Genomic DNA, 26,569 nt, shown 5'->3' with positions numbered 1-26,569 from the left:
AAACCAACATTGACAATGTCAGAAGCTAATATTTGAGGTCCAAAATTGACATGCTAATTTTTAAGGATAGTTTTCTTTCTTTTTCTTTTCAATGTCCGATAATTTAGGACGGTAAAATATGAAAAAAGATAAAAAAAAAACCTAGGTACACCCTCTTTACTACGGGATTATACTTCCTAACCAGTAGAAATCATAAAATACAAGAGGAAGAAGGAATTCAAACTTACGAGTTACGACCTAATTTCAAAGTTAAGGAATTTGTCCGGGAATATAAATTTTTTTGATATAACCACATTAGTTTGTATTTTGTACAGTTTGAGTTTGTTATATTAGTCAAGTTGTTAAAAGAACGACCACTGCAAATCTGCAATTGCTCTAAGCGTAAAGGCATAATAAAAATCTACACTTTGCGCAAAAAGAAATTAATATAATTTCTTCCCTGATTATGGCAAGGCTCACTGCAGCAATCACGCCAATCAGTGAAATCGCTGAACTAGGTCGATCAAGTGAAAAATTTATAAATTATACAGGCAATTAACAGAAGAAAAAAGTAGTGGGGTAAGGAAATCATAAATTATAAGGTTGAAAAATTGCGGAGAAAGGAAATTATTAGAATAATAAAAGTTTGGGGTAAATGTAAAGTACCTTAAGCTTAGCTTCACCCTTTGAGAAAGCTACTCCGGACATTAAGTTGAAAATTAGAACCGGCAAATGGGTTAGTCGGATCGGGATCCAATCAGATTAGTTTGGATTTGTAATGATGGTGATGAAGTAACTTGATCAAAATATTTGTTCATGGCCCTATAGACATGATTTAAAACTTCTGTTAAACCAGATCTAATTTAAACTATCAAAGATAAGGCTCGCGGATTGTAAATTTATCAGTTTAATGTAAAAATTGAGAAAATACCAAATTATATCATCAACTTCCACTCTTCCAGGCAGGAAAAACAGAGCAGTTAGAAAGTGTGATTATTCACCTGCATGCCATTGAAATGTCATTGAATGAGACAACACATTACTTATGCAAAAAAAAAACGAAGATGTCTTAGTTTAGTGGTTAAGTTGGAGTATAATGGACATTATCACAGGTAATGCCTTCGTGTCTCATTTTACACCAAAAAGTAAAAAACACGAAGATTGAAAAATATTACCTACCTCAGAAAATCAAGATCACACTATCACAGGTAATCAGGTAATAATAGACCAAGAAATAAAATCCATATAATCGCAACAAGCCTTTCAAATATTTACTGATGTTTATTTGAAGCAACATACAGGTTCCATATTTCCATAATAACATTACAAAGTTAGACAGACGAAAAGCCAAAAACTAGTAGAGATGGACGCGGATAAGATAGTACTATCAAGCTAAGTATCGTCTTCGAATTCGAACCAACATGAGAGTAACCAGAACGTAAAGCTTGTCATAAACATGAATCCAGACACGAAAGTAGGCAATCCTCCAGGATCTTTTTAGTACCAGTACACCACAAAACGCCCAAAAGCCGGTAATAAAACCCAGTGCAACACTGATGTATAACCCCAAATCAAATGCATTGTCTCTGGGGTTCTGATCATCTTTATTTATGCTAGATCCTTTTCTGTCTCCATTACCCGGACACTTATTAGGGAGTGGTTCACCACAAAGCCCAGGATTCCCAGCAAATGCAGATGCATTGAAGCCTTGAATCTGAGTTCCTGTTGGAATTCTTCCGGAAAAGTTGTTGTTTACCAAACTCAAAGTCCCTAGAAAATTCAAGTCTGAAATGGTTGAAGGGATTGCTCCAGAAAGATGGTTATTTGATAAATCCAAGGACTCTAAAGACTTCAACCTACCTATCTTGGAAGTAATAGACCCACTTAGATTGTTTCCGGAAAAGTTCAGGGAAATCAACCCTGTTAGGCATGAAATTTCACCTGGAATGCTCCCTCTTAAATTGTTACCCGAAAGATCCAAGCTTTTAACAAGTTCCAGATGATTAGCATCATTGTACAAGTATCCTTTCAGTACAAGGGAGATATAATCTTTGTGTGGGACACCGATGGTTGAAAATGTCCGATTAGTATCATTCATAACAATAGGAAGGCTCTTTTTCTGAGTCATTGCTTGAAGCTTGCATAAGCATTTTGGTATGACACCAGAGATATTATTCATAGATAAATCAAGGATTTGGATAGAGGGATGACAGAGTTGTGGAGGTATGCTTCCAGAGATAGAATTGTTTCGAAGACTGAGAACAACCAGATTTTTTAGTGCATGCCCTAAACATCCTGGTATCTCTCCGGAAAACAAATTGTCTCCAAGATCTAAATATAACAAAAATGTTAAGTTACACAATGACAAAGGTAGCTTCCCTGAAAACTTGTTATTTCTCAAATGCAAACTCTGCAAGTAAGATAGATTAGCCAGTGAGCTAGGAAGCTGTCCCGAAAAGCTGTTATTTGATAGATCGAAAACAGAGATGAACGATAACACAGACCAGCACTCAGGGAGCTCACCTGATAGGTTGTTATGTGACAGGTCTATAGCGAGCCCTAACGGATTTTTACACAAAAAGGAAACATGACCAGAGAAATTATTTCTTGAGAGATTCAAATAGAGTGCATTACTGAAAAAAGATGGGATGGTTCCTTCAAGAAAGTTAAAGCTCAAGTCTATGGCAGGATTCATGTCAAGTACAATTGGGAAATCTGTAGGCAATTTACCGTGAAGTCGATTATGGGAGAGAATGATAAAAGTAGCAGCGGAAGAAAGATTCCAGAACCAAAATGGAATTGTGTCTTTAATCCCTGTATTTGACAAATCCAATTTAGAATAATTGGTTTGCGTTTGAAGCCATCCTGGAAACCGAGAACCTAAGCCACAAGAAGCAAGAGCTATAGTGTCCAAATGAAATGGAGGAACCCAACTAGAGGCCACGTTCAAAGTCAATGAGTTAAAGGAGATATCAAAGTAACGCAGACTAGAAAGATTTGCGAGATGGCTAATACCAAGATCGCCTTTTAGTGAGTTTGAAGAAATATCCAAGTGTCCGAGCATCGAAAGTCTGTCCTAGGCCACGGATGCACACTACCATTTAATTTGTTGTTTCGAAGTTGCAATACTTTCAAAGACCTAAATACAGAAAGATCGGGAATTGGTCCAGTTAGTTGATTGTTGTGCACATCAAAGATGACGAGACTTGAAGGTCTCCTAAAATAAGATGGAAGAGAACCATTCAGCTTGTTTGAGTGGAGTTTAAGTTTGCTTAGGCTAGAAAACACGGTGAAATCGGGCGGTGAACCACCGAAAAGGTTCTGTGCATGGAGAGGGTTGTAAGTGACTCATTTGCACAGGACAAGGACCAAACAATGCTCATAAGATCACCCTGGAGACGATGATTTCCAGACACATCCAAACTACGCAACCCACAAAGACCACCAAAAGAATTGGGGAGATGACCTTCAAGTCTGTTATAAGAAAGATCCAGATGTGAAAGAGAAGTCATTCCTCTAAAACTATTTGGAATTGGGCCAGTTAAGAGGTTGTTAGATATGAATAAGCTGACAAGAGAGCTATGGTTGAAAATCCAAGACCAAGTGGACAAGGTTTCAAGATTGTTGTACGAAAGATCAAGGAACGCAAGCGACTTGGAGTAATTAACATGGAGTTGAGAGTCACGTATACCATTAGGGAGACTGCATCCACTCAAGTCCAGGTGCTCAAGGTGAGGTAGGTTGCTCACAACATGGAGCCAATCTGTGGCTTTAGTGAGGGTAATACTATTGAGAACTAGGCACTTTAATGAAGTGAGACGCGAAAGCATGCCAAGTGTTTCTCCGTATGCTGTGTCATAAAGGTACAAGCCGTACAACTCAAGTGTTACCAATCTTGTAAGGTTTCCAATATCTCCCGCAATTACCATTCCTGGTTGTTCATTAGAGGAGAGATAAAGATGCCTTAAATTGGGGAAAGAACGAATGAAACTTTGGAATCCGTTCGTCAAAGACACTTCATCAAAGTCTAGACGAAGGCTAGCCAAGCCTTCTAATGTAAGAAGTGTAGAATTTAGAACGACCGGCGACTCCTCAAAACAAAAATTGGAGTAGACTAACACAGATAGATCAAGGCCGATTATTACGCAGTGAGACTCTTGCAAGAAATGCCGGGCCAATTGCAGCAGTCGATGGTAGAGGAGTAATTGTAGAGTTTCGTGCACTCCGAAAACATATCGAAAATAAACTTTCTATCATTTTCATTACACCTTGTCGTGTAAAGTTTTGAGCTAGAGGAAGGGTGGGTTGAGAAATGCAGGAGCATTCCAACCAGAAAGAGAAAGCAAAAATACCGCCTTCCGTGAATAGAAGGGATTTCCGGCATTTCTAAGGAAATACAAGTTATCTGGGAGATTGTTTGCCGCAAGTGTTATTAAGGGCGGGCACTTGACATCTATATAAGGAGCAATCACACTAGCAAATATTTTAAAAAAAAGAACAAGACAGAAACAGCCATCAACTTGGAAACATGAGCAAAGATCAATAACAAATTCACAATTAATTTAGTTAAGTGTGGATAAGAGTGAAGACTCTTTTTGGTCAAAGCTATTGTGTATAAAGGTGATGATAAAAGTGACATCATACCAATTTAATCACAGTAATGTTTGACTACGAAAACTGGAGGAGCTAGGGGAAAACAGGAACGGTTGCTTCCCGAACAGTGAAAATTTTGAAGTTTTTAGTTAAAAATTTAAGAATTTTTCTACTACCAACTTATTCCATTAAAAATTCAATTTTCCAGGAAATTTTCACCTCCTAACAACAAAATCTGGATCTGCCAATAACCACGAAGTAGAGCTGATCAAGTGCGGGCCGACCCGTTCGGCCCGCTAAAATAGCGGGCTTGGACAAGAAAAATAAAAAATTATACGGGTAACGGACAAGAAAACTAGGCCCGCTAGAATAAATGGACGGGCTTGGACTAAACAAAATTGCCCATGGGCGGCCCGCTAGGCCCGCTATTAATAGTAACCTCATAAAAGTCCTCAAACCCTCAATCCTCGTACGTTCTCTGCTCATTTTATTTGCAATTTGTACACTAGACCAATTAGGTAGCGCAAAAAAATACTTATGCCTTACGTATAAGTGGAAGATTGTCGGTATTTACACTTGTCATATAAAGATTCTCCGAGAATGGACATGCTAACGGGATTGTCGTATAAAGATAGTACCTTTCAAATATATACACGGGAGTGTATGTACCCGCTAATAGTGCCGCACAAATACTGAGGCAAAAATGAACTTTTGATGTTTGTAGTAGAACATTGCCAAACTTGTGTTTTTTTCCAAAATCTAGTATACTTTTTTTAATAAAGACAATTGTTAAGATTTAGGAGGATGTAGCGATAACAAACTCGTGTTTTAATAGAAACACTGAATTTTGTATTTATTTTAGTCAGGCCCGCGGGCCGACCCGCTCTCTTGAAGTGGGCGGGTACGGACAATGAAAAATGGCCTGCTTAGTGGGCTCGGGCTATAAAATACGGCCCGCCGGACACTTTTTTAGCAGTTAAGCCCGGCCCATGTCCGGCCCAAGCCCGCTTTTAATCAGCTCTACCACGAAGTTTACTACATCCGTATAGCCAAGGATCGAACCTTAAACCTCATAGCTAAAAGACAAGGTTACAAAACCTCTGCGCCGCACCTATATTTAGTTATGCATGTGCTACTTAAATATTGTCCCCACCGGTAGTTGACGGACTTGACTCATACGTTGCACTTGAAAATCAACACAATCTAACCAAGGTCAAAGTCTACGGTGTAGTTAAATGTCATTGCTCTAATAAATGCTGAGGTCCAAATTTATGACATTCTAATTTTCAAGGATAGTTTTTTTTTTTTTTTTCTTTTCGGTGCCAGAGAATCCACAAGGACGGTAAAATATGAGAAATTCTTAAGTATACTGGGTGTTCAGTTAGATCCCCTTTGTTATTACTCCGTAATAGAAAATGTTTCAATTCTAAGTTTATCATTTGTCGAGGTGCATGATGGCATACTAGTGCAGCAGGCATACCTTAGAATTTCTCGTAAAATACAAGGGAAGAGGTAATTAGGGAATTAGCTACATCATCAGCGGAACAATAGTTTAATCTTGGGCATAACTCTTTTATATACATGATTTCTCAATCATCAGGTACAATACTAACCATTTCATATATACATATATATGAAATACTTGAATCCATCTCCCTTCAATATACCACCTTCCTAAGTCCCACCGCCTTATCCCCTTACCTCACCCGCCTTATCCCCTTACTCCACCCGCCTGCCGCCCTCTTCAAGATGTGATGTATAGTTGCAATAAAAAGACTTCACAACCAAAAATTGTAAGTGAGTAGTTTTGTGAAAATTTAAGAGTTCGTTTAAAACAATCTATAGGCCTTGTTTGGTTGTCACTCAAAAAATGGGGGAATTGAAAAATCCCATGAATTGGTAAAAATAGTGTTGTTTGGTTGCCTAAATTCCCATGATTTCTTTTTTCCTAGGAGTTGTCAACTCCTCCATAATTGGGGAGTTTAATTACCTAGCCCCCTCTAGGTAGTTGGAAACTCCTATGTCCATTTAATTCCGTCATGTCTACCAAACGAGTTTCAAGCAATTCACATGAATTCTTCAATTCACGTGTTTTTAAAATTAACGGGAGATTAATTCCACCATGGCAACCAAACGACACCTAAAATTCTTGGTCAAAAAAATGATACCATAAACAAACTCTTGACAATTACAAACTATTTAAAAAAACTTGAAAAACTACTACCTTGACAAATGCTCATGCGAAAATCTGGTACCTAACTGTAATCCAACGTCAATTATTCGGCCATTTTGAATTCCCCCTAAGAACATAACGCAGTACCATTGCTAGCCTTACCATAAACTTATAACATATCACTTCCAAAAAAAAGGGCAGCCCGGTGCACGATGGCGTCCCCGCTAAGCGAGGGTTTGGGAAAGGGTCCCAGCACAAGGGTGTAATAGGGGCAAGCCTTCTCTTGCCATTTTGGCAAGAGGCTGCTCCAAGGACTTGAACCCGTGACCTCACGGTCACAAAACAACACCTTAACCGGTGCGCCAAGGCTCCCCTTCAACATATCACTTCCAGAATTAAGAAAATTTTGAGCTTCATCCATCAATTGTTCCCAAATCTCATTCTCATTCTACATGTATTTTCGTTCTGTATAACTCTTCTTACTTTTTGGGTCGATTAATTGTATAGTGACTGCTAGTACGACACAATATTAAAGTGTCACTCAAAGTTCCCTGTAAACATGATTTAAACCTTCTTCAATCAAACCAAATCTGATTAACCGTCACAGATAAATTCTTGCAGAAAGTAAAAATGGAGAGGAATTACCGAATTATATCATAAACTTCCGGGCAGGAGAAACACAAGTAAGAAAGCGCGATTTCACCTGAAAGCCATTAAAATTTTAGTGAATGAGAGACAACTCGTTACTTCAGCAAAAAAAAAAAAAAATACAGAACAGCAGAAAAGACTCCATTACACAAATCAGAAACATGAAGATTGAAGATCACACTATCGCCGTATAATATCTTATGCCAAAATGCTAGCTAAATAATGCTCAACATCAGGATATAGACCAAGAAACAAATTCCCAAATTCAATATTATCCAAACAAGCCTTTCAAACATGTATTAATTCAGATGTGAAGCAAGTAAGAAACAACACAGCTCCATACTTCCATGAAAACATTACAAAGTTAGACCGACTACAAGCAAAACACGAGAAGATACGGAAGCAGATATTGATATTGCTATCAAGCTAAGTATCGCCTTCGAATTCGGACCAACATGAGAGTAACCAGCACGTAAAGCTTGTCATAAGCATGAATCCAGGCACGAAAGTAGGCAACCCTCCAGGATCTTTTTAACACCAGTACACCACAAAACACCCAAAAGCCTGTAATAAAACCCAGTACAACACTGATGTATAACCCTAAATCAAATGCATAGTCTTTGGGGTTCTGATCGTCTTCATTTATGCTATATCCTTTTCCGTCTCCATCACCCGGACACTTATTTGGAAGTGGTTCACCACAAAGCCCAGGATTCCCAGCAAATGCAGAAGCATTGAAGCCTTGAATCTGAGTTCCTGTCGGAATTCTTCCTGAAAAGTAATTGTTTGCCAAGCTCAAAGTCCCTAAGAAATTCAAGTCTGCAATGGTTGAAGGGATCGCTCCAGAAAGATGGTTATTCGAGAAATCCAGGGACTCGAGAGACTTCAAGCTACCTATCTTGGAAGTGATAGACCCAGTTAGACTGTTTCCTGAAAAGTTCAGGGAAATCAACCCTGTCAGACATGAAATTTCACCTGGAATGCTCCCTCTTAAACTGTTACCCGAAAGATTCAAGCTTTTAACAAGTTCCAGATGATTAGCATCATTGTACAAGTATCCTTTCAGTACAAGGGACACATAGTCTTTGTACGGGGTAGCGCCGATGGTTGAAAATGTCCCATTAAAATCTTCCATAACCACGGGAAGGCTCTTTTTCTGTGTCATGGCTTGAAGCTTGCATAAGCATTTTGGTATGACACCAGAGATATTATTCATAGATAAATCAAGAATTTGGATAGAGGGATGGCAGAGTTGTGGAGGTATGCTTCCTGAGAGAGAATTGTTTCGAAGACTGAGAACAACCAGTTTTTTGAGTGTATGCCCCAAACATCCCGGTATCTCTCCGGAAAACAAGTTGTCTCCAAGATCTAAATATGACAAAAATGTTAAGTTACACAATGACAAAGGTAGCTTCCCTGAAAACTTGTTATTTCTCAAATGCAAACTCTTCAAGTAAGATAGATTAGCCAGTGAGCTAGGAAGCTGTCCCGAAAAGCTGTTATTTGATAAATCCAAAACAGACATACTCGCAAACTCAGGCGAGCAATCAGGAAGCTCACCAGACAGGTTGTTATGTGAAAGGTCGATACTGAGCTTAGAGGAACTTGGGCACAAGAAAGAAACAGGACCAGAAAAACTATTTCTTGAGAGATTCAAATATATTGCATTACTGAAAAAAGGTGGGATGGTTCCTTCAAGAAAGTTAGAGCTCATGTCTATGAAAGGATTCATGTCAAACACAAACGGAAAATAAGTAGGCAATTTACCGTGAAGTCTATTATGGGAAAGAATGATATAAGTAGCACCTGAAGAAATGTTCCAGAACCAAAATGGAATTGTGTCTGAAAGCCCTGTATTTGACAAATCCAACCTAGAATACTTAGTTTGCGTTCTAAGCCATTCTGGAAACTGATATGCTAAGCCACAAGAAGCAAGACCTATAGTTTCCAAATGAAATGGAGGAACCCAACTAGAATTCACATTCAAGGTCAATGAGTTAAAGGAGATATCAAAGTAACGCAGGCTAGAAAGATTTGCGAGATGGCTAACACCAAGATCGCCTATTAATGAGTTTGAAGAAATATCCAAGTGTCTAAGCATCGCAAGCTGTCCTAGGCCTGGATGGACATTACCATTTAATTTGTTGTTTCGAAGTTGTAACACTTTCAACAACCTAAATACAGAAAGATCAGGAATTGGTCCAGTTAGTTGATTGTTGTGCACATCAAAGATGGCGAGACTTGAAGATCTCGTAAAATAAGAGGGAAGTGAACCATTCAGCCTGTTTGAGTGGAGTCTAAGTTTACTTAGGCTAGAAAACACAGTGAAATCAGGCAGTGAACCACTGAAAAGGTTCTTGTGCATGGAGAGGGTTGTAAGTGACTCGTTTGCACAGGACAAGGACCAAAAAATGCTCATAAGATCACCCTGGAGACGATGATTTCCAGACACATCCAAACTACGTAGCCTACAAAGACCTCCCAAAGAATTGGGAAGCCGACCTTCAAGTCTGTTATTAGAAAGGTCAAGATGTGAGAGAGAAAGCATTTCTCCGAATCTATTTGGAATTGAGCCAACTAACTGATTGTCAGATATGAGCAAGCTGATGAGAGAGCTATGATTGAAGATCCAAGACCAACTAGACAATGATTCAAGATTGTTGTGCGAAAGATCAAGGTACGCAAGTGACTTGGAGGAATTAACATTGAGTTGAGAGTGGCGTATAACATTAGGGAGACTGCATCCACTCAAGTCTAGGTGCTCAAGGTGAGGTAGGTTGCTCACAACATGGAGCCAATCTGTGGCTTTACTGAGGATAACACTATTGAGAACTAGGCGCTTTAATGAACACAGACGCGAGAGCATGCTAAGTGTACTTGTGTACATTGTGTTATAAAGGGGTACCTCAAGTGTTTCCAATCTTGTATGGTTTCCGAGTTCTTTTTGAATCACCACTCCCATTGTGTTATAAAGGGTTACCTCAAGTGTTTCCAATTTTGTAAGGTTTCCGAGTCCTTGAAAAATCACCATTCCTGGTTCCTCGTAAGAGAAGAGATAAAGATGTCTTAAATTGGGGAAAGAACGAATGAAACTTGGGAATCCTTTAGAGAAATATACTACATCCAAGTCCAGTTGCAGGCTAGCCAATTCATCTAGTGAAGGCAGAGAAGGTTCTGGAATGAACAGATCCGCCCCATGAAAATTAGATTTCATTAACAGAGATAGATCAAGGCTGATTATTCTGCCAGTGAGGTTGCTGCAAGATATGCCAGGCCAATTGCAACAGTCAATGCTAGAGGAGTAATTGTAGAGTATCGTTCTTTCTGATAGAATACCGAAAAGAAACGTTCTATCATCCTCATTACACCCTGCCGTGTTAAGCTTTGAGCTAAAAGATGGGTTAGTTGCGCAATGCAGGAACATTCCAACGAGAAAGAGCAGGCAAAAATACTGCCTTCCATGAATGAATAGAATGAATTTCCAGCATTTTTAGGGAAATATAAGTTATCTGAGAGATTATTTGCCAGTTGCCACAAGTGTTCTTAAAGGCACTTTAAATGTTATGACCACAAAGTGTTCTTAAAGGCATTTTTAGGGAAATATAAGTTATCTGAGAGATTAGTCTGACTTCACTCATATATCATCATTTCAAATGGCCATGGCACTACTGTAAGAGACTTGGTCTACTCAATTGCCTTCATACGTTGCAATTGAAAAATCAACATAATCCTGCCACGTCATCTTCCGGAAAGGTCAAAGTCAATGTCAAATACTGTAATCAATAAATCATGCTTAAAAATACCCAACAAAGCTAATCAATAAATCAACCTTGACAATGACAGAAGCTAGTACTTGACAAATCTACAGAATAAACTACAAAAAAATTAGGCCGAATTCTAGGCAGTAGAGTTTTAGGCAGGAAAATATATAACTCCGCCTAATATTTTACTGCTAAAAGTTTGATCACTGCTATTGCTTTAAGCTTAGGAGGCACAATAAAAGTCAACAATTTGCGCAAAAGAAATTACTACCTCCGACTCAACGTACTCTTTAACACCTTTATTCATTGCGAGGAGTATTTTAATAAAACGTAAAGAATCTGTTGAGTCGGAGATTTCCTCACTAATTAAGGCAAGGGTGACTGCTGCAATTAGTAAAATCGCTGAACTGGGTTGATTAATAAACGAAGGATTAATCAATTAAACAGACAATTAACAGAAGAAAAATTAATTGGAGTAAATCGTAAGACTAAGATTTTGGGGAAAATGTAGAGTACCTTGAGCTAAGTAAGCTACATCATCGTCGGAACAATAGATTATTTCTTCACTCTTCGAGAGAGCTACTCCGGTAATCAAGAGAGAATGAGTTATGGTAACGGGTCCGTAGAGTCGAGCACGAGTCGGGTTAGTTTGGATTGGGTTAGTTGGTGAAGGTTATATATTCTTGATCGGTCAGGTTGAGTTATTTCGGATTCAAATTAGTTAGAACCGTATTACTTATTTTTTAAGTTATGGGGTTTTAAAGTGTGTCATACTTAGTACCAGTTCATAGATTATACATTTAAGTAGTACCTCTTATTATTTATTTTCTGAATTTTTTAAAAAAATTGAGTTATGCTTTAGGGGTTGTTTGGTTACCCATTAAATAACACAGGAATTCCAATTCATGTGAATTGTAAAATGGGTAACTTGTTTGGTTACCCCAATTCACATGAAATAGAATTACCTTGGAACTCTAATTCCTCCATAATGGAGGAAGTTGCTTACCTAGGTCCCCCTAGGTAAGTGGGAATGCCTACATGAATTGCATTTCCTTTATGCAACCAAACAACTTTTCCTAATTCACATGAATTCTAAAATCATGTGATTTATCACTTCCTAGGTAATGCAACTTCCTACATGCAACCAAACGACCCCTTAGTATAAAGTTTTTAAGCACATTTACTAAAATAGTACACTAAAAAATATAATATTGCTCAAAAACTATATTTATAAATGATAACATGTTCAGAAAAAATGTGTATATTCTCAAAAACTACAATGTCTGAGGTATTATCTCAGATGCGTAATACTTTTTCTCTACTTCGTACTTGTATAATTTATTTGGGGGTGGTAAATTGGGTGATAGGGTGTCACGTAAGTCGGAATAATATCGAGATTGAATATTACCCAAAGTAAAATTTCATTAAGAGAGAATGATTGTTGAATTGTTCACAACCAAGTGAACAACAATGATGAATTCCGGTGATATTCTTAAACTATATTGTCTTTACTCGATTTCTTCAATTCTAAATTTTAACCTATTTTCAATTTTTCGGCTACCGTCTCCTTCCATGTTGCAACAAAAAATTGGGTATTTGGTAACAATAATTTTATTTCTTATATTATCCTTTTACGTGAAAAATTCAAAATAAAAAAATAGAAAAGGAAAATGAAAATGATATGTACAACCCTACAAGTACTTTACTAAATAACTCTGATGGTATTGAAGATGAGTAAAATTCGGTGCTATAACTGTAATCTCATTTTTCATTTTGTTATCTCTTTCTCAAAATTCGAGATTACTCAACTCTTGAATATCGAATACATCACTATCTTTTACCCATTATTCAAAAATTTATACAGAACATCAAAACACATTATGTTGATTGCCACAAACCATTAACCGATGGTAGTTCCCTAATTCTTTTTTTATTTATACAAAAGATGGAATTAATCTCAGGAGCAAACATTAACTAAGGCTGTGTTCTTTTGAACTTAATTTCAGCTCATTTTAGTTCAATTCAGCTTTATTCAGCTCCACTAAATTTAGTTCAGTTAGTTTCAGTCCAAAAGAACAGGGTCTAAGTATTATACGGAGAAGAAAACTCTAATAGCATCCTCTCGGAGAATAGTCCTAACTCCTAACACGTACTCCTAAGCTCTTATGGAGCTTGACCGGAAACCCGAATTATGAATGTTTACTATTGTGAACATATTATTATCCATGAATAATTTGTTAGTAGTCAACCCGAAAATGACCAAAACTCGAAATAACCCGATCCAACCCGAAGACAGCAAACCAAAACTAATCCAAGAAACCGATTTACTAGGCCTAAGTATACCCATCTTAAATGAAAATCTGCCGACCTAAATATACCTTCATTTGCATAAATTGTTGTCAATTAAGTCACACATGCCAATATTATCCGTTTTTATGTTAGTGACGATTCATTATTCTCTTAATTTTCCAATCCCTTCCTAACAGTTCCGGTTCCCTAGGGATGACAATGAGTCAGGTTGGATCGGTTTCTGCAAGATCCAAATTCGATCCACTTACTTATTGGATCATTGATTGATATCCAAACCCTATCCATATTGAAAATTTTAAAATCCATATCCGATCCATTAAACTTTTTTCAAATCCATATCCACTCCAAATCCATACCCGACCCACCATATAATCCAAAATCCAATCCGAAACTTGATTTACTATATAAAAAATACATCTTATATGAAAAAAATTGAAATTCCAAGCTTAATAAAGCCTAAATTTTCAAAAATATATGATTGGATTCGGTTCGGGTATAAATGGATCGAGTTTTTCAATAGTAGATTTGGATATGGGTTATTAAATAGCGGATCGGTTATGGATTTTTTAAAGGTGGATTTGGATCGAATTTTCATCTTCAGTTCGATTCGGGTTCGGTTGGTTATGACTTATGACCACAATTGCCATCCCTAAGTTCCCCCAATCATTTTACGGTTTTACCCCAATTGATTACTCCGTAAATCGTAATACATCAATCATTTACAATTCTGAACTTTTACTCATCCAATTTTTCTGGGATTCACAAATTTCAATCATCAATTGCAAATGAAGGAACTTGTGAAAATCTAATTATTTATATGATTCAATTCTGAATTATACTTCTTTTATTCTGTGTAATTAGTTATTTATGAAATCATCGTCGTCGTCTTCGTCGTCAATGAAGCTGTTGAATAACCTAAGATATACAAGCTTAATATTAGGGATTTCAAATTTAACTGTAATTATTCTGGGTTTAATTCTAATTGTTTTTGGTTACCTCAAATCATGCACTCGTCCCCAACTTGTGCCTTTCTATTTACTTATCTTTGCTTCTGCTATTCGCATTTTCGCCATGATTCGTTGCGCTATTGCTCAACAAGCTGCTGCTATTGCTATTATCGGTTCCTCTTCTTCTTCTTCACCTTCTCCTGTTTCTGCCCTTGATGATGACCGTTCTCGTCGCCAAAGACAGGTATTTCTTCAATTCTTCCTTGTTTTTTGGCATTGAATTGTGAATTTGGCATTGTAAGTTGCGTATTTGGTAATCTCGTGATGAATTCATGATTGATTGCAATCTCAACCACTTTGAATTAGTCCAATTTTGCTATATTAGCGGACGCAATGGGATTTGAGACTATGGAGTAGTGAGCAAATAAGTTCACCCTCAAATATGGGCGGGCACCCTCCTTTCCTCTCAATGCGCGGGGCACTGAGCAAATAAGTTCACCCTCAGGGCGGGCACCCTCCTTTCTTCTCAATGCGTTGTGGCACTGTGCAAATATGTTCACCCTCAAATATGGGCGGGCACCCTCCTTTCTTCTCAATGCGTTGTGGCACTGTGCAAATAAGTTCACCCTCAAATATGGGCGGGCACACCCCTTTCTTATGCGCTGGGGCACTGAGCAAATAAGTTCACCTCAAATTGGCACATTGATTGGTCAAACATGCTAAAAGCATTGAATATGCTAAAATTAGCACAAACATGCTGTTTACCAAATACCCCCAAAGCCTAAAATGTGTAATTTCCGAGGTTTGAGTCTATTGAGCGAAGTGGCTGTTATGATAATATACACCACTTCTTGTATAAGTAGTAATTTTTTTTTCGAGAATCAAAGAGGGCACTTACCCCGGTTCCCCCTAAATCTGCCCCCTTTGCTAGGAGAATTTGCCCAAATTTCACTGTTATTTGTCAAGGATCATGACCGAATATCTATTTCCGCTTAAGATAGAGGAGTCTGGGGTAAATTGGAAGCATAGTTGAGTTGATGAATTGCTTGCATTCTAATGATCTGTAAAATAGCTCGAAGAAACCTAATTGTAAGTTGTAGCCATGACTACATGCTCAACTAGGCCACCTTACCCTTAAATGTTGTCTCGTATTTTATCAAAAATCCTTATATGTTCCAATAATAAAGTCGCAAGCTAGATTATCGGATTAAAATAGTAAATATAAGAAACTCTATAAAAGCATATTACGAATTGGATGTTACTTGTATCAAATTACTCTAGCGTGGATTCAAACAGTAAGTTTGAGCACGGTCTATTGTTTAATGCTAGCTTAATCATCTTCTATTTGCAGTGACAAAGGTATTGGTATTATACGAATGTAGTGTGGTTTATTTGTTTATGACGCTCGATGAGCTTCTATATGCAATGACCAAATTGAAACTGTTATTATAATTGTGCACAGCTTAGCTATAAAAGATGGGTTTGGTGGACAAGATTTTCAACAATTATCATAGTGGTGCAATTTTTACTTGCAATGTACCTTGTCTATGGGTTGGCTAGAAAAGCTTCTCAGGATGGCACATCAAATTATTGTGGTGTAGGTATGATTCTCTTGTAATACAACATATGTTTGTTATTCTTGCTTGTAAAACCGGTAAAATCCTGAGCATTCTCAGAAGTCAATGCTTCGTAAGAAAACTTAGGTGTCGACAGAGCAAGTAAGCTATGTTAATAAACAGTTCAGTTAGCCACTATTATGTTTTTCTTTCTCAAAACTAATGTTGTTCGAATATTGGAAGCCGGAGTCTGGTTAATTTCCTAATGATGATATGTATCCCATAGCTTTTAGTTGACTGGCTATTACTCAGTAACCTGTGCCACATTGGTTGATACACGCATTGTTAATTTTTTTTTATGACTACACCTTTTTCTTTACCCGACGTGTGGTGGAGAATATATTTAAGCTTTCTGTCAAGGGATTCTTACATTATATTCTTTAAGTGATTCAAAAGGGTGGTCAGGGGAGTATGCTTTAGTTTCTTTTAACTGATTTACTTTCCAGTCCGACTCCATTTTCAGGTGACTATTTTAACAGAAAAAAGTAGACCTTTCTGAAGTTCTGGTTCTAATTGTAGGAAAATTAATCTTGAATTCTTGATCATAATAGACTTTGCATGCATGAAACATTTACGCTGCATAGGCTCGCAAAATCCAGACTGGAAGACGAATCATGTAGTGGGTCGTCAGAAATTTATTTTAATTAGGGGTCGTTTGGTTCGCAACCGGAATTGGAGTTCCAAGGAAGTACCAATTCACATGTTTTTGCAATTCACATGAAATGGGGAAAATTTGTTTGGTTGGAATGTGGGAAGTGAATATCATAGGAATTCCCTTTACCTAAGGGGGGATAGGTAAGCAACTTCCTCCATTATGGAGGACTTAGAGTTCCTATGAAACTTTAATTCATGGGATTTTGGGTAAACAAACAACCCACTTATTTTACAAATCACATGAATTACAATTCATGTGTTTTAAAAGGGGTAACCAACCCACTTATATTACAAATCACATGAATTAGAGTGCCGTTAAGATGCTCAATTTTGGCAAGCTTATTTTTCCCTATGTTTCATGCATTTGTTCTCAAAGTTCTTTTCAAGCTACTAATTGTTAGAGTCGAGGACTCATCTGGAGTGATTGTTCTTATACAGGATCGATTTCTTTTTTTTTTTTCTTATACAGGATCGATTTCTAATAATAAATGGTGGAACCAACATCTGTTGATCATCTTTCTGACAGTGGCGTCCTTCATAGCAATATTCCAATGCTTTTCTAGTTCTGATGTCCTAAGATGGAGATCCTTCTATGACGTCCAAGATAATGCCTGGAAAGCTCATTATCAGGAGGTATTCGACCACGGGATTCGCGAGGCTTTGTGCTGTCTGGGTCGTTTTAAATACTGGTAGGCATCCTTGCATATGATTTCCTCATAATTTTTCAGTCGTAGCAATTACAATGCCATTTTGGTTGGAACTATTCAGGGAAACAATGGAAGAAGATGAAGTTTACTCAGTGGCACAATTATTGGGCGATCTTGTAACCTATCGTGCGTCAGGAACGGGGCATCTAGAACTTTTGGCAGGTACTTCTTTGCTTTCTTTTTTTGTTGCTGGTTACCTTTCTGTGACTGAAGTATCTTTTGTTAGGCCACGATATAGGAAGTACACCATAGTTATGTGTTAGAGGTGTGAAGCTGCCAAACCTTGAACTAACAGTAACCAATGACAAAGGTAAAAATTATTTGCAATTGCAAATGCTGGCGTAATGTTGAGAGTTCCTTATCATAACAAAATACTGTTGTATTATTAGGACAAACCTATAATTATTGCTCCCAATTTCATCACATTAAAATAATAATGTCATACTTTTTCCCCTTCGGAAACTGCTACTCTCAATACTCAAGTTATCAGTATATAAAATTTGAGAATATTCGTAATTGCTCAAATCACAGTGTCAAATTTTTAAGAGTTAATCTTTTAGGATTCTTGTAGAAGACTAGTGACTACCTTAATGTAGATGACCACTTATTATATTCAAGTGACAACTTTTCATTGTTTTAAATCTCTTTGAGACCAATCTTTGAATCAATCATGACAGCCTGAGCTTGATTGTTTTGCCATAAGTGTGGTGTATCTCCTTAAAATTGCAATCACGATAACATACAAATTTTTCATATGACACGATTACGATTCGGTATAGGGGATTAGATTTAATAGCATACGAATTGCTCAAACCTCCATTAATAAAAATACACCTCAGTGCCTCAAGGAGTCCACCCAATGGTAAATAAAGGGCGTTGATTGTTTTGCCATAAGTGTGGTGTATCTCCTTAAAATTGCAATCACGATAACATTCAAATTTTTCATATGACACGATTACGATTCGGTATAGGGGATTAGATTTAATAGCATACGAATTGCTCAAACCTCCATTAATAAAAATACACCTCAGTGCCTCAAGGAGTCCATCCAATGGTAAATAAAGGGGGTTGAGGGTATGCACATTTACCTCTTTGTTCACAAAATAGGAAATGTTGTATCTGAATGACCCATAATGAAAAATTGCATAGAGAATTGCAACAATGACTACAACACAATAAAAAAGAATTCTACTAATTTTGTGAATTTTGCTTTCTTCCATTATAATCTATTGTGAGAGTATCGAGTCTTTGGTCTAGTGGAAATAATAACCTTCGGTAATCCCAATGTGGTTTTGCAACCTTGAGGTACCAAAGAGGATTTTTTTTGTTGTAAATAGTGGCGACTGCATATGTGGAATTGTACACACAACACATATAGTCTTTTCTTACTTCTTCCTTATTTCAATTTTGGTTTAGAACTTTATATTTATTTATTTTCATTTATGTGTAACAAGATGAGTCAGCTTCCTAAGAGTGTTATGGCTAACATTTAACAAAATTGTCTCCTACCCTAGATAACGGAATTATTTTTACTCATTGCTCTCTTTTCACTAAAACAATGTCTAATTATAATATATCTTGAAGTAGTGATTAAGTTGAAAAGATGTCCCCTATATTGCCCTTTCTTATTTGACCACATCATGCAGGCATCTCTTCACTATTTTCTTCAACATTTGTCAATAATGTAACACTGTCTTTAGCAAAGAAGAGGTATGACCAATGAATATTTGAAGTGATAAACCCTTACTCTATAATGTAATCTTTTCTAGAGTTTGTGTTGAACCAGTAGCTAGACAATATTAGTACAGCAGCAGCATCAACGTTATTATCTCAGCTCATGACCATGGCGGGGATGGGGATCAGATACACGCAACCGTACCCCTTAACAATAAAGAGAGGCTGTTTCCAGTATCTTTTTATTTTGTACTTTGACAAAAATTGTAAAACAGCCAATTCTTCTAATTGAAAACGACCTCTTTGCTTGCCTTCTAGGATTAAGGCGAATATGCGCTGTTCCTATGAGATCCCCTTGGGAAATGCTGTCACTTTGCAGTTTTATGTTCTGATGTTTGTCCTTCCAAGACTTTTTAACTACCTGATACTAACAGTACTTGCACATATAGGTCTAGCCTTGTTGCAAAGCCATAACCAGTCCCCCAAAGTGGATGAATGCTGTGCTGATGCACCTCTGGACAAGATCCAGGAGGCGACTACTTTTCACCCCTTTGCTGAGGCAGCATACACTGTATGTAGTGTACAATTGATGTTTCCGAGTATTGCCTATTTATTGATGAATATGAATCCTATGGTTACCTTGTATAGGGCCCATTACTCGATGTCGGAAGAAATCCATTATTATTTCCTTGTGCGTGGCTCTATAGACAAGGGGTTTTTACTTCGTGGAGTCGTAACAGGTCTATAATCTGCCGGGTATCTTGCTCGATGCAAATGTTCTCGATTTACTTTAATATCTTATTTGCAAATATTTAATGTGATAGGTCTTACAAGGGTCCATTGTTTATTGGTTTACTCTAGGCGACCAAAACTTGAAGGCGATAATTGGTGGAGGGGCCATGCAGCAGCCTTTCTTAGATATGCAAATTTACCCCCCGAGTCCCTTCGACGAGGTCGTGTGAATCAGGTCAGCTATTCTCTCTCTATTTATTATTATTTTTATTTCTTTTCACATTGATAATAGATGTGTCATGCACTCAAATCAAACAATGAAACAACAACGATACCTAAGCTAGGGGTAAGTCGAGTCGTGTCCATGGAGACGGGAGAGTCAAATTGCTGCTTGAGATTTAGTTCTAGTTTATGCTAAGACCCAATTGTTTGGTTTTGGATTTTGTTAAGTCTAAGACTAAGGATAATTAAATTAAATCGCAAAGAAACTACAACAAAACAAAAGCGAAACAAATGAATGACAAGAAATGTGAGATATAAGAATATAGGAAAAGCCTAGGATGGATCAGGTTCACAAGAATGTAATGGGTCAAACGAAAGATGATGTTAAAACTAAAGCATCGTCTAGCTAGCTTGAGTCCTCTTGGTCTTAGAACCATCATAGTTCAACGATAATGGGCTCTCGCAACTTATTGTGTTTCTCTGCCAAGTCTAGCATTTTCTATCTCCGAATAAAGCTTTCGATCTTATGTAATATAGTTGAGTTGAATGGAAAAGTCAAGCAAGACAGTTCAGCAAACATGTAATGAGCAATAACTTGGAGACAAAACTATAATTAATCACACAAGAAATAACTAATAAGCAGGATTAAGATAAAACAAAAGGAAAGAGAAGAATATTATACCTAACTCAAAGGGAATAACAAGGATTCAACCTAGCCAAGAATTAGAGTTGTCAATTTAAAATTTATAAAGTAAAACTCTCTACATATATCATGCATACGTTGCACGAGATTTATACTAGTCCTTTAATGTTAGTAATTACTCCGTGTTACAGACAATAAGCACCGGGAGTCTGGGAATATTTTATAGTCTGTAATATATACAGTATGCAAATAAGTTTTTTTGGAATGCTATATAAAATTACCTTTGAAAACATGTTCAAGATGAAATAGAATTGCTTTTCTTAAAGACAAATAACTCATGTGTTCCTTGTTTGGACAGAAAGTTACTTTGCATTTTACTTGTGATATTGCTCTTGCACATAATCTATGTTTTTTGTTCAGCAAAAGCCATTGTTATGTATTCAGTGTTGTTAGTGGTTCATTTCTATACAGTATGTTTTTTGGTTTATGATTAGTTCATTTAATTTGTAGCAGGCAAAGTGCCAGGCTTCATATTTTGTCGTGGTTCTGCACCACCTAAGTTCTTTAGTGATTGCAGTACGAGGTACTGAGACGCCTGAGGATCTTATAATTGATGGGCTATGCAGGGAAACTTCTCTCACGATAGAAGACTTGGATGGAATAATAAAGTAAGTTTTCTCCCTTTTCTTAGTATATCTTTCATCACAAGGTTTTCGGAGTGACGGTCTCTCAATAAGTTATTAAGAGACCATTTTTCGTATCCCTTTATGTATCTTCCGTAACTCTTTTATTTACTATTGATGGTGGCTTAAAATGACACTTTTATTTGGTACCTATTAAAAAAAAATACCCATTTTATCTACACCATTTTCTGTCATACATACCCATTTTATAACTTTGGTACCATGTTTACTTCAAATTGGATTGGTCTCTTCATAAATTTATTGAGAGACCGTCTCTCAGAAGACCGGGGAAGTGGTGATTGACCCCCATAACTTTGTGCAATTGTGAAATTAACCCCCACAACTTTCAATTGGAGTAATTTGGCCCCATAACTTACATAATAAGTGAAATTAAACCCCTTTATCAAAATCTCACGAGAAATTCAATTTATCATATCAAAAAAGTAAAAATGGTTATGTTTTTATGAAAATACAAAAAAAAAATAGCATAAATTAGATAGAAAAAATTTAAAATACTTTACAAAAATCAAACAATTTATTATTTTTATGTAAAGCACAGATTTTTCAACTTGTTTTTGCAATTTTTGTAAAAAAAAATTCAATTGCAAAATATTTTTTCAATTTTTTTTACATACGTATGTAATTCGGTATGATTTTTTGAAAAAAAAAACAATTAAAAATTTTTTGTGAATTTTTTTGAAATGTTGAAAAATAGAGTATTTTGAATATTGGTTTGCCCTTTTATTATATTGTTTATATTTTTTGTCATGAAAATCTTCTATTCCGACTTTTGATTTTAACACAACTACCTAACAAAATATTTTCCAATTGAAATTTTTTTACAAAAATTGTAAAAAAAAAGTTGAAAAATATGTACTTTATATAAAAATAATAATTGTTTGATTATCGTAAAATATTTTTAATTTTTTATCTAATTTATGCTTTTTTTAATTTATTTTTTGTAAACTTTTATTTTGTATTTTTCATAAAAACATAACCATTTTTACTTTTTTGATATGATAAATTGAATTTATCTTGAGATTTTGATAAAGGGGTTTAATTTCACTTATTAGGTAAGTTATGGGGCCAAATTACTCTAATTGAAAGTTATGGGGGTTAATTTCACAATTGCACAAAGTTATGGGGGTCAATCACCACTTCCCCCAGCTCCGCAGACCTACTCTTCTTTCGTTTTGTTCAATGTGAATTATATATATGACAATGACATTGGTAGTTATGCCCTATGTACGTAAATAAGGAAAAGAAAAATATAACACAGTAGAAGAGAAAACCTACTGTCCATTTTTATCATTTATTTTAAGGGGATGATGATAGGAAATTAGGAGTTATTTCATCTTGAAGCTATAAAATACACTTTAATTATAGATCAAAATTGACGAGATACAAGATTGTAAAAAAATCAAGCAAAAACATAAAAACAATGATAATGTTGTAGAATGATCCTATTCTTTGAAGAAAGGGTTTCAATAAACTGAATACCAATGGGAAGAACTTTATTTTAGAAGTTCTTATTGACAAACTCGAGACTAAGAACCTCCGTTGAACTTGATCTAAGGAATCACCAATGTGGATGTGACTGTATGCTACATCTTTAATGTTTACAGTGACCCAACTATAGGTGCTTCCATGAGAGAACATGTCCTTTCATCTTTCCCTCATTATGGACACTCCGGAATAATTGATGCTGCTCGGGAACTGTACAACCAAATTGAAGGGAACAACTCACGTGACTGTATGACCCTTACCATGAATCTTATTTGTTTTGTTTTACACTTCCATTTTTTAATTGCTGCAATATTTTTCATACTTTCTTCTCCGGGTCATTCATCTTTAGGTTTCCAAATTTCATCTGTCCACCCTTCGAAGGGTTTCATTGGGGTAAGATTACTAGATTAGTACTACAATATTACCTCAATATCTTAAGGGCTCTTCAAAATATGAGGTAAGGGGGATAAGGGAGGTCGAATATACACAACCATAACTTTACAATAAAAAGAAGCACAATTAGTTTAGTGAGCTAGTTTCATTTATTCTATCATAATCCAAATCCAGAAAATAGGGAGTCTGGTCGAATATACGTGGTAATGTGGATTAAGTATCCTTAATTTGAAAATATACAAATTGAAGCATGGTACTAAAACTCGATTTGACATGGTTATATCATTGGTCTTCAGGACTTAATTATGTCGTGTCATATACCGCCTCAAAATGTGTCGTGATAACTTTCAAAATGGTAAAGATGGCAAAAAATTCTTTCTTTTAGAACCCAATTGGTTTCTGGTTTCTATTTTTCGAAGATAGAAAATTAAAATCGCCTCAATAAGCTTACTACATGTGTTATTGCTCTTGAGGTAACACAGTATTATGTGCTTGAAGGTGAGAATGGTGTGGCTGGATCAGAAACTGGCGGTTTTCTTTCGTCTCTTATGGGAACTGGATGCGAATGCGAAGGTTATGCCATTCGGATAGTTGGGCATTCTCTTGGGGGTGCTATTGCAACTTTGCTTGGCATTAGGGTAATTTGCTAAATTTTTATTGTCCTTGCATTATGTTTTAAATGCTTTTGAAACTATGACTGATTTGTAAAGTCGAAACTTTGAAAATAACATGCAGTTTTAAATAGGTTTAGAACAACATTGTGATGCAACCTAGCATGGGAGAGTTTTATGGCTAGCAAGTTTAAATGAGAAGGCCCTTTTTTTTTTAATGGTAAAGAAGGCCTAAATTTTAAGTTGCCTTTGAAGTTATGTTATTTGGCTTTGAACGGTATAATATTGGCTCTCTTTGAGGTCGGTCTAAGTTTGTATGGATGAGTTTCTGCATTTTCTGACTATATGTAAGTATTTAGGTTGTATAGTCGTTTATTTATTCTTTTTCTTCTCTGACACCTTATGAGTCTTGTACTCTTTTGTAATAGAAGTATTATAAGCGGTAGTAGTTTTCTGTAATTATTATCTTAGGTAGTAATTTGTAAAAAAAGTATATGTGATAGGTAGTAAACATCATTTTTTCCTTGAAAAAACACGAGCATAAGAGAAAGTATGAAGAACAAACTCTTCTTAGATTCTGGACTTTAAACATGTGTTTGTGACCTCTAAATACCATTTTTTTCTAAAATCACAAGAGACTCTCTTGTTTACACGACACTCGTTGCCTCTTTTTGTATGTTTGAACAAGTGTTGAAAACTCTCTTCGATTTTCATCTTGAACTTGACGGAAAGTATAAATATCTTTTGCTTTGTTTTCATTGTTCGACTTCACTTGATCACAGTTACATGGTCGCTTTTCGGATTTGCACGTCTATGCATATGGGCCTCTTCCTTGTGTTGATCTAGTGATAGCAGATGCATGTTCAGGTTTCATCACAAGGTAAACTATTCATATAAATATATTTACATCTTATGTGAGCGAAGTGTTTGGGTTGGGTTTGTCTCTAAGTTACGGCAAATTCTTGTTCACACGGACTATTTTCGTCTGAAATTAAGACGGACTAAATGTCACCATTTTATATTCATGAAAACTAAACCGGACTGACGACTGTTCACCCTCTCTTTCAGCATTGTACACCACAGTGAGTTTTCATCGTATCTGTCGATTAACTCGATCTTAAGGCTACGAGCTGCTGCACTAACTACTATGTCACAAAGCAACTCAACCGATTCAGCTTTGATTTCCAAACTAGCACATTTATTCCTTTACCTAAGCAAATATCAGAATGGGAAGATGATGAGGCCTCTTTCAAATGCAATGGTTCGTAGTGAGGAGGAAACTTATAATAGATCTCAATATGAAACATCTGAAGGTACCTTTTTTTGGTTATTATATGTTATCTTTAGTTCATAGTTGATTAGTTCTTGCTCTCTTGTTGACCTCGTATTAATTTATTACACAAAAATTTAAAGAAGATGAATTTATGTGTGAGAACAACCCATTAATTATATAACTATATGAGAAATACATAGATATACGTTGTGGTTTTGAAAGGTACCTCGCAAACACACATGTCAGTGACGATATTAGCAGTAAGTGATTATACATCCGATGTACTACCACCAGTTTATACTTTCTGAGCATTATAATAAAGTTTTTGAGCTTTGTTTTAAAAATTATGAGTCTTATTATAAAGTTTGCGACCACAAATCATTGTTGTTGTCGTCATTAACCATATGGGTCAATGACGATATTAAAAGAGTTGCCATTGATATATATATATATATATATATTGGGTGTCTGAAGATTTTAAAAGAGAGAATATTGATATAAATAAGGTCAATGACGACATTAAGAGTTATTGATATATATAGGGTCTACCATCATAAATGAGAAATTTTCGTATATATTTGGATTGGTGATCTGTCTTATGTTAGAACATCTCGTACAAGATTTTGAGCTCATGAATTGGCAGGGCCTATTCAATCTGATGAGTACTCTTTCCTTCATGACAAGGATCGCACCAAAGAATCAGGCAGAACAAGCATGTCCAGTGAGTTCATAGACGATTTTATAAATCCTTTCGCCTCAAATGAAGACTCGGTAGAAGATCCCGTCTCTGAATTCTTAGAACGGGTCCCATCATCGGTAAGGGAGTCGAGTGATGACCCGTCCGAAGTCTTCCTTCCAGGCGTTATCATACACCTAATCAAGGTACACCGAGGCCTCAATTTGCCAATTTTGAAAGGTTGGGGAGTTCAGGCGAAAGAACCACCATATAGGGCAATTCTCGCTAACCGGGATGATTTCAAGGATATAATAATCTCACCTTCTATGTTCCTTGATCATCTTCCCTGGCGGTAGGTGTTTTAGCATGATTCGTGGTGAAAACTGTGTTTACAAGGAAATCTTTGTTAATTTTCATTTTTTGCCATTGTTTATCAAACTTTCAGGTGTCAGTATGCCTTGCAGAAAGTGTTGGAATACTGGAATGTTGAAAGAAGCCACGAGGGATTACAAGTAGTTTAAGCTCGGTAAAACGACTCAAGATCCTCTCCATTTCCTTTCTCTATTACTTAATCAGGTATTTTTAATCTGTATTAGAAGCGTGTAATTTGCATTTGGACATTTTGGGATCGTAAATATTAATGAGATGCAACTTTAAAAGTACTCTTAAATGACAAGTGCTAAGATGAAATTTAAGCAATATTTTGCCACAAAAAACCACAAAATATTTCGCGTTTCTAACATGACTTTTACCGCTATAAAATAGATC

The 26,569-nt window shown here is 36.3% G+C and overlaps 3 protein-coding genes across 4 annotated transcripts; 1 reads left to right on the top strand and 2 right to left on the bottom strand.

Moving 5' to 3' along the window:
• Positions 1-1,366: 1,366 nt before the first annotated feature.
• On the bottom strand, positions 1,367-3,043 carry LOC141654792 (receptor-like protein EIX2). Its single transcript, XM_074461908.1, has one exon. The coding sequence runs from the start codon at positions 3,041-3,043 to the stop codon at positions 1,367-1,369; it is 1,677 nt and encodes a 558-aa protein (XP_074318009.1).
• A 4,771-nt stretch (positions 3,044-7,814) lies between these two features.
• On the bottom strand, positions 7,815-10,817 carry LOC141654791 (receptor-like protein EIX2). Its single transcript, XM_074461907.1, has one exon. It carries the CDS (start codon positions 10,815-10,817, stop codon positions 7,815-7,817), a length of 3,003 nt encoding a protein of 1,000 aa, XP_074318008.1.
• A 3,299-nt stretch (positions 10,818-14,116) lies between these two features.
• Positions 14,117-26,460, top strand: LOC141656661 (uncharacterized). 2 transcript variants are annotated; one of them, XR_012548546.1, is made up of 14 exons: positions 14,117-14,655; positions 15,874-16,012; positions 17,151-17,370; positions 17,450-17,550; positions 19,512-19,633; positions 19,711-19,802; positions 19,924-20,029; positions 21,173-21,327; positions 22,968-23,095; positions 23,740-23,879; positions 24,635-24,732; positions 24,921-25,165; positions 25,810-26,153; positions 26,247-26,460. XR_012548546.1 is itself a non-coding variant. In XM_074463636.1 (14 exons), exons 1-14 carry the CDS (start codon positions 14,332-14,334, stop codon positions 26,320-26,322), a joined length of 2,331 nt encoding a protein of 776 aa, XP_074319737.1. In that variant the 5' UTR covers positions 14,117-14,331; the 3' UTR covers positions 26,323-26,460. The 2 variants fall into 2 exon arrangements, 1 of the variants encoding a protein (XP_074319737.1); XM_074463636.1 differs by having other exon boundaries at positions 25,769-26,153.
• The last annotated feature ends 109 nt before the right edge of the window (positions 26,461-26,569 follow it).

Source organism: Silene latifolia, chromosome 5 (assembly GCF_048544455.1).
Source record: "Silene latifolia isolate original U9 population chromosome 5, ASM4854445v1, whole genome shotgun sequence".
NCBI classification, from domain to species: domain Eukaryota; kingdom Viridiplantae; phylum Streptophyta; class Magnoliopsida; order Caryophyllales; family Caryophyllaceae; genus Silene; species Silene latifolia.
Note: the sequence above shows the minus strand (reverse complement) of the source record. Positions and strands in the feature narration are given on the sequence as shown.

Bases quoted from the DNA above. Each gene is read 5' to 3' on its own strand.
- LOC141654792 (XM_074461908.1), bottom strand. From the start codon at position 3,043: ATGCTCGGACACTTGGATATTTCTTCAAACTCACTAAAAGGCGATCTT.
- LOC141654791 (XM_074461907.1), bottom strand. From the start codon at position 10,817: ATGTTCCTGCATTGCGCAACTAACCCATCTTTTAGCTCAAAGCTTAAC.
- LOC141656661 (XM_074463636.1), top strand. From the start codon at position 14,332: ATGAAATCATCGTCGTCGTCTTCGTCGTCAATGAAGCTGTTGAATAAC. The intron at 17,551-19,511 runs GTACTTCTTTGC...TTGCACATATAG, and splicing joins GCATCTAGAACTTTTGGCAG to GTCTAGCCTTGTTGCAAAGC. The intron at 25,166-25,768 runs GTACCTTTTTTT...ATGAATTGGCAG, and splicing joins TCAATATGAAACATCTGAAG to GGCCTATTCAATCTGATGAG.